General features: G+C 41.3%; 1 protein-coding gene across 1 annotated transcript; it reads right to left on the bottom strand.

The window, feature by feature from the left end:
• Positions 1-6,786: 6,786 nt before the first annotated feature.
• On the bottom strand, positions 6,787-8,218 carry LOC127690525 (ral guanine nucleotide dissociation stimulator-like). The gene is made up of 3 exons (XM_052189894.1): positions 8,042-8,218; positions 7,718-7,914; positions 6,787-7,090 (listed from the first exon to the last, which is right to left on the bottom strand). The coding sequence occupies exons 1-3, from the start codon at positions 8,216-8,218 to the stop codon at positions 6,787-6,789; spliced, it is 678 nt and encodes a 225-aa protein (XP_052045854.1).
• Between the last annotated feature and the right edge of the window lie 323 nt (positions 8,219-8,541).

Raw genomic sequence — 8,541 nt, 5'->3', positions numbered from 1 at the left:
GTGTTCCGAGGAGTCCACGTCCTATGCATGTGCTCAGAATTCCGTGGTTCTCCTGAATAGGATGCCAGTTTTATAGATAATTACTGTCTTGTCTCCCTTGTAAAATGAAGTGCAGTTGTGTTCACCACTCTTCTTTCTAATATCTTCTGAGTTTCATGTTTTCCATATTCCCAAAGTTGTATAGAATCTCCTTCACTTACACATGCATACTCATGCTAGTTCCTATGAATACTTAAGAGGGCATGTGCAGTTTTATGTGCATTTTGCTTATGTGCACGATCAAACATCTCTGTGCATGGCAATGCTTATTAGTGTATGAGCATGCATATATGCTTGCACACATGATTGAATGCTTGTGTGTAGGTTTGTGTGTGTGTGTGTGTGTGTATGTGTTTGTGTGTATGTGTGTGTAGACTGTGATTCCCTTTTACTAGTTAGGTCAAAATCCAGAACTCATAGAAACTGACAAGGTACACACACAATAGCTGGTGATAACTCTCCTGTTTTTGGAAACTAGTTCCAAATCAAGGTCCTGAGCTGAATCTATAGTGAAAAAAAAAAAAAGAGAATGGATAAAACTCTGGGACGCATACTTCTTGGTTGTATGACTGCAACTGACTGGTGAGTTCAATCCATTGGTAATAGGAATGGGGACATCTAAATTCAGCGGAGACATCTGTTAAGCTAAGTCCAGGACGGGCAGTGGTGGTGCACCCCTTTAAATCCAGTACTTGGGAGGCAGAGGCAGGCAGGTTTCTGAGTTCAAGGCCAGCATGGTCTATAGACTGAGTTCCAGGACAGCCAGCGCTACACAGAGAAACCCTGTCTCAAAAAAGCCAAAACCAAAAAAAAAAAAAAAAAAAAAAAAAAATCAACAGCTACAAGGAAAAGGGACTCATCAGACTCCAAGCATCTAGGAGGCTGTACATGTCAAGAATATATGCAGCCACAAAACTGCTATAGTTGCCCTACAGCAGCACAGACATGATTCACACAGAGGCCCCATGCCACTACGATTTATAAATTTATCTGTGGTAGAGAAGCAGTGGAAGTCTAAATAACAACATTGACGCAGAGAGACTAGGAGATATATACATTGACTGTTAGACAGAGAGGTCAGTAGAGCAACCACATAGTTAACAAAAATGGTAGACTTCCAAGATGGCTGGTTTCTTCTTCATTGCCCTGCAATAAAAATTGATAGTCTAAAACAGAGGCCTGGCAAATATTTTCTCCATCAGTAGCCCCTCAACACCCCCCATCTTCCTGCTGCTCTTGAGACTTAACAAGTTCAATTCTTGATTGAGACATGTTTATGCCAAAGCTATTGGCATGTGCACATGCATGTGCACACTAGTTCCTACAAAAACATTCAAAAGCATGTTCTGAGAATATTCTTACATATTTTATGTGCATTTGTGCATGTACAGGCCAGTAAGTTCATAGAAGTGCTTACAAGTATATGAGCATGCATATATGCTTACATACATGTAGGCAGGCCTCTGTGGGTGTATAACCATGTATGTTGGTTGGTCTCTGTGTGTGCCTTGTAGACTGAAATTACCTTTTACTGGTAATATCAAAAGCCACAAATCCTAAAAACTGACTTCCTACAGACAGTCCTGAGCTTCATCCCCTGATTGATAAAATAAATTACAACAGATAAACTCTTTGAACTTTGGTGACTGTATGCCTAGAACAAGGTGTTGAATTTAATCTATTGGTAATGGGAACAGGGCCATCTGAGTTCAGAGAATACACCTTTGAAGAGGCCAAGCCCACTTGATAAGTTTAAAAATATCAAGACATGAACAACCTACAACTAGAAGAATGTTCATGTCTCAAGCATCTCAGATCCTGACCATGTTACCGAGATCTAAAGACACAAAACTTCCATATAGCTGCCCTATAGTCATGAATCAGGTAGACTCCCACCATACTTGTTTTTGTAAATGAAATTGTGATACAGAAGCAGTGAAAAACTAAATATTATCTTTGACCTAATGAGATCAGTGGTTAAATACATTGACCTTCAGGCTAAAAGGTTACAAGAGCAATCATATAGTTAACAAAAATGGTGGACTCCCCATATGACTGGATTCTTCATATTCTTTTTTTTTTTTTTTTACTTTTGCTAATAATTTTTTTTAATTTTTTTATTCGATATAATTTATTTACATTTCAAATGATTTCCCCTTTTCTAGCCCCCCCCACTCCCCGAAAGTCCCGTAAGCCCCCTTCTCTTCCCCTGTCCTCCCATCTACCCCTTCCCACTTCCCCGTTCTGGTTTTGCTGAATACTGTTTCACTGAGTCTTTCCAGAACCAGGGGCCACTCCTCCTTTCTTCTTGTACCTCATTTGATGTGTGGATTATGTTTTGGGTATTCCAGTTTTCTAGGTTAATATCCACTTATTAGTGAGTGCATACCATGATTCACCTTTTGAGACTGGGTTACCTCACTGAGTATGATATTCTCTAGCTCCATCCATTTGTCTAAGAATTTCATGAATTCGTTGTTTCTACTGGCTGAATAGTACTCCATTGTGTAGATATACCACATTTTTTGCATCCACTCTTCTGTTGAGGGATACCTGGGTTCTTTCCAGCATCTGGCAATTATAAATAGGGCTGCTATGAACATAGTAGAACATGTATCCTTATTACATGGTGGGGAGTTTTCTGGGTATATGCCCAGGAGTGGTATAGCAGGATCTTCTGGAAGTGAGGTGCCCAGTTTTCGGAGGAACCGCCAGACTGATTTCCAGAATGGTTGTACCAATTTGCAACCCCACCAGCAGTGGAGGAGTGTTCCTCTTTCTCCACACCCTCTCCAACACCTGCTGTCTCCTGAATTTTTAATCTTAGCCATTCTGACTGGTGTAAGATGAAATCTTAGGGTTGTTTTGATTTGGATTTCCCTAATGACTAATGAAGTTGAGCATTTTTTAAGATGCTTCTCCGCCATCCGAAGTTCTTCAGGTGAGAATTCTTTGTTTAACTCTGTACCCCATTTTTTAATAGGGTTGTTTGGTTTTCTGGAGTCTAACTTCTTGAGTTCTTTATATATATTGGATATTAGCCCTCTATCTGATGTAGGATTGGTGAAGATCTTTTCCCAATTTGTTGGTTGCCGATTTGTCCTCTTGATGGTGTCCTTTGCCTTACAGAAACTTTGTAATTTTATGAGGTCATATTCTTGAACTACATAAAATGTGGTAGTTCAAATCAAAGCACTGGTAACATTTTTTTCTCCATCAGTTGCTACTCAAATTTCCCAACTTCCTGGGGCTCTTGAGCCTAAAAAATTTCAGCTCGTGATCAGGACATTTTAATGCCAAAGCTATAGGCCAATGATACATTTTGTATTTGGCAAAGCTGACCAATCCTAAGAGAGGGGAGTGAAACTTCTTAAAGACACTTACAAATCACAGCCACTGAAATACACCAAACTTTTGTGTTCTTTTATGCATCCTCCATTTCATTCTCTGTCTCTCTGCTCTCCTCTCTCCTCTCTCTCATCTCTCTCTGTCTCTCTGTCTCTCTCTGTCTCTGTCTCTCTCTGTCTCTTTCCTTTTGCCTCTGTCTCTCTCCCTCTGTCTCTGTCTCTCTCTGTGTGTTTGTCTCTGTCTCTTCCTCTCTGTCTCTGTCTCTGTCTGTATCTGTCTCTGTCTGTCTCTGTTTGTCTCTGTCTCTGTCTGTCTCTCTCTCTCTCTCTCTCTCTCTCTCTCTCTCTCTCTCTCTTTATCTCTCTCTCTGCGACTCTCCACCAACTCTATCCCCATCATCCCTGGGTCCCATGCAGGCTGCCAGTTTGACAATTCAGTGCCCATATCTTGGGCTCAGGTTGTCTGAATATTTTTTAACTTGTAATGTCCTTTACCCCACTATCTTCTGCAGTACTTCCTCTACCTCTTCCAAAAGTGCAAGAGATTTCTAGATGTCCTAGATATAAGCCCCCATTTCTAAATAATTTTCCTAGTAGTCTCTTCCATTGTACTCCTCCATCTGATTCCTCCTTTTCCCATCCCTACCCTTCATGTGGATCCCTCCCATAATTACACCTCCCCCAATACACCCAAGATGTCTATTCTAATTTCCATTCACAGTGAGATGCAAACATCTGCATCTTGAGCCTCCTTGTTACTTAGATTCTATGGGTATCTGGATTGTTGCCTAGTTATTCATTACTTTAGAGGTGACTTCCCCGTGTAAGAGAGTTCATATTATATTTGTCTTCTTGTTCCATCCATTTGCCTGAATGGACCAAGATGTTGATTTTAAGTGCTGTATAATATTCCATTGTGTAAATGTCAAATATATTCATTATCCATTCTTCAGTTGAACAGCATTAGGTTGTTATTAGCTATTACCAGTAAAGCTTGCATGTACATAGTGTAGCAAGTGGCCTTCTATTATGTTGGTTTTTCCTTCTGGGAAACCTACATGTTGGTACTTCCAAAGTAGCACCTCCACTAGCAATGGAAGTGTTCCATCCAAGGATGTTCTACATCTGTTAGGACACACTCTCACTTGTGTTTTGATTATAGCCATTTTGGCATTAGATGGAATTTTGTCTGCATTTCACTGATAGCTAAGGATGTTGAAATTTTCTCTAAGTTCATTTCCTTAAGTGAGCTTTTACTGTTGAGAATACCTGGTTATATCTGTATTGTTGGTGCAAGTCTCCCCTGCCCATAGCCTCTGGGCATGGGAGCTGCAGAGGAAAACCATGGAGAGGTTTGACTGTGGGTATCCCACACTCCAAGGGTAGAAAAGTGCAGAGAGAGATGTAAGAAAGCCAAAGCTGGTTTGTTTGGCTTTTGGGCATCTAGTCATCTATAGAAAACTTAGCATGTTTCCAAGAATGAAACATAAACACTAACATAGCTACAAAACCTTGGATATACAATGGTGTCCAGTCTGTGACATGTGCATGTACTACTGTGACACAAATGGTGGGAGTAACCAACAGATATCTGACATGACTTAAGATTGACTCCCTGAGATGGAAGCCATACTTGACACTGCTTGGATGACCAGGAGCTTGAGAATAGATTGCTCAGAGACCTAGGGTAAAGCTAAATACTACTGTTCTAATAAGAAACAGTAATAAATGATTCCGAGTGATCTGTTATACTCACAGTCCAGTGTCTTCTCAACCATCATGAGAGAAGCTATCTCCTGAAGCAGATCACAAGACAGAGACCAAAATCTACACCTTAGGCAGAGTAAGACACCTGGAACACTCAGTCCTAAATAGAAGTAGCTTCATTCACCCATCCTTGACCCAAGATTGTCTCCAAATGATGACCACTGCAACTGAAAATTTACTTTCCTCTAATATAAGTCTCTAGGGAAATAAACTACTCTCACTTTTAATTAATGTATTTTTTACACTCCATATTTTCTATTACCCCCTCCCCATATACCCTCAGACTGTTCCATATACCTTACCTACTCCCCAGGTGCCTGTCTCCTCATGGTTGTCTCTACTCCCCACCACACCAAAACTCTAAACTCCATGGGGCCTCTGGCCTCTTAAGGGTTAGGTGCACCATGTTTGAATGAACACAGCCTCAGGAATCCTCTCCTGTATGTGTCTCAAGGGACTGATATCAGATGGTGTATGCTTCCTGTTTGGTGATCCAGTGTCTGAGGGACATCGTGGGTAAAGACTGAGGCTGCTGGTCCTCCTAAAGGGGCACCCTTCTATTCAGGTTTTTTCAGCTTTCCCTAGTTCAACAACAGGGGTCAGCTCTTTCTGTCCATTGGTTGGATACAAATATTTGCATTTGACTCTATCAGAGGCACCCAAAGACATGTTCAAAATCCTAAGTGATCAGAGAAATGAAAATCAAAATGACACTGAGCTTCAACTTTACACCAATCAGAATGGCTAAGATTAAAACCTCAGGTGACAACGTATGTTGCAGAGGATGTGGAGAAAGACGAACACTCTTCCATTGCTGTCAGAATATCAAACTGGCACAAACACTCTGAAAATCAATCTGGAAGGTTCTTAAGAAAATTGGAAATAAATCTACCTGAAGGTCCACTGATTCTACCCAAATCATGGACCAACCTGGCTCGGGGGCACATGATCCACTGTGTTCATAGTGGACATTTTTGTGATTGTCAGAAGCTGGAAACAATCTAGATGCACCATGACAGGAGAATGGATGTAGTGAATGTGATTAATTTACACAATGGAACACTATTCAGCTATTAAGAACAAGAACATACTGAGATTTGCAGGCAAATGAATGGAACTAGAAAATATTATCCTGACTGAGGTAACTTACACTCAAGTTATTTGATCTCATCAATACCAAATGTAAAACAAACACTGATAATTTATTAAAACCAATACTTATAATAAATACAACATTGAAAAGAACAGAAAGTAAAATTTCAATTTCTCAGGGGAGGGGAAGGCTTGCTGTGGGGCTGGAAAAGCTGCTGAATTGAAATCATGGGCTGATGCCGAGGTACTGAGCAGCAGTTCAGATATGGGACACACACAAATTCATGACCAGAGGTGACAGGGCCATTCTCTGAATGGCTAGGCCCCCGGGAGCAAGCAGGAGATAACTGAAAGTTTTCTTATATCTACGACATTCTGAGACACAGGTTCCAGAGCTGCTATGAGGAGTACTGACTGGACTTCTGCTGACACATCTGGCTAGAAGTACTCATGTGTCACAGAGCCTTGTGGTGCTTTTATGTTCTCTAGCTCTGCTGCACAAGGTGGTTCTGGCTCCAGATTTGCAGTTTTCTCAGCTGATTTACACCCATTGAATCTCAGGATCTGAGGATTTGTAAATCCCCAGATCTGAGTCTTCCTCATCCTCAGATTGTAAATCCTTGGCCTTTATTTTTTGCAACATGGTCTGGATCCTGTTGACACGGACACTTAGATCTGAGTGTGCCATGAAGACAATGTAAGAGGCCTTTAGATATTTTAGAGTCAGCACATCTGTGGGCTCACAAAATTCCTCAGGGTTCTTGTCCATCCATGTGTCCAGAAAACTACAGAGGGTGTTCTTTACTTGTTCATCCTCTTCAGAATAAGGACCGAAGTTTGCATACCTAGAAAATATCAGACAGATTGTCACCCGTAATACACCATGTGCCCCACCAGATATTAGCATTTCTGGCTGGTCTCATAATTATTAGTTCACTTTACACATTAGGTGCTTTCGTTAATTCTGTAAAGAATATGAACACATGTATCTCTAGTCATATATGTCCATGGTCACCTGAGACCCTAGATTATCTTTCATGTATCCTTATTTTCTATACTTGTCTATCAGGTTCTCCAATATTTTAGAACCTCCTTTACATGTGTGAAAAATACATTCACCAGGTCCTCAGAAATATTGAGTGAAGGCTGAATTGTTCTTTCAAGGTAGATTAGATAGCTAGATCCATTTTAAGGTCTCAGCTCTGTGCAGCCTACTCCCTTGGAATAAACCTGGGAGAAGAAATTTCTTATTTCATGCTGCTAATGTAAGAGGCAGCTCCAAGTATGTTGTGGAGGGAGACAGACAGAAAGATAGAGAGAGACAAAGACAGAAAGACAAAGAGACAGAAAGGTGAGAGAGAGAGAGAGAGAGAGAGAGAGAGAGAGAGAGAGAGAGAGAGAGAGAGAGAGAGTTAGGAATCCTAAACCTAGATGGAGATCTGAGAACTATGGACTTGGAGATGGGCACTCACTTGACATGCAGCAGGTCTAGAGCCTGTAGAGGGGTGACAAATCTTTGGCATGTGGACAGGCAGCCAGGGAAAAAGAAGGGGTCCCCTTCCTGCAGAGAAGGTACCAGGTTGTTCCCAAGTTTAACCACAGTCTCTGCACTGTTCTGTGATTCTCCATGTAGCTCGCCCACTTCCTGTAGAGGGGAAGTATTCTCACCCTAAGGAAAGATTAAGGTAAAGGTTTAAAATGTGTGAAAGTCTACAACATTTTGATTCATTCTTCTAATTCCAATGTTTCCTGAAGCATTACTCTACCAAATACAGAGGAAAAACCCAAGTGGTTACCTGGTCTGTGAGGTCCAAGTCTTGATTTTCTTTGGTCAAGATATTCCTATTTCGAGAAAAAGGCCACAGGCATAGAAGGCAAGAGAGAACCCTGTGCCTCCAGATGCCCCTATTACCTTCTCTGTTGTCTTTTTTGAGGCCTGAGCCCCGAGGAGCAGGAACACAGCAAGAGAACATCCTGCCTTCTCTAGTGTCTCTGACAAGTGAGCCTGCAGGGCTTGCTCTAACCAGTGGGTTTCCTGGTAACCAAGGTTCTGCATTGTGAGGTCATCCTCTGTCCTTTCTTCAACAGGACTTTCTTAAAGGGCTCCTTACTCCTCCTCCCACTTCTCAGGTGCAGAAATCAACACAGGTATATATGTGTTTCCCATTCCACCGCTCCCAGGTATCTGGATATAGGTTTTACCTCAGCTTTTGGAATCAGATTCCCTGCTGTTGAACTGCATCTGTAAACCTAATCATAAACTCAGCCCTAATTAAAACAGCCAATCATAGACCCT

The sequence above is a fragment of the Apodemus sylvaticus genome, chromosome 8 (assembly GCF_947179515.1).
Source record: "Apodemus sylvaticus chromosome 8, mApoSyl1.1, whole genome shotgun sequence".
Classification (NCBI taxonomy): domain Eukaryota; kingdom Metazoa; phylum Chordata; class Mammalia; order Rodentia; family Muridae; genus Apodemus; species Apodemus sylvaticus.
The sequence above is the reverse complement of the archived record's forward strand: the minus strand, read 5'-3'. Positions and strand labels throughout refer to the sequence as shown.

Coding starts and splice junctions, on each gene's coding strand:
- LOC127690525 (XM_052189894.1), bottom strand. CDS start 8,218: ATGTTCTCTTGCTGTGTTCCTGCTCCTCGGGGCTCAGGCCTCAAAAAA. Junction 7,915..8,041: donor ACTTGGACCTCACAGACCAG/GTAACCACTTGG, acceptor ATCTTTCCTTAG/GGTGAGAATACTTCCCCTCT. Junction 7,091..7,717: donor CTAGACCTGCTGCATGTCAA/GTGAGTGCCCAT, acceptor GATATTTTCTAG/GTATGCAAACTTCGGTCCTT.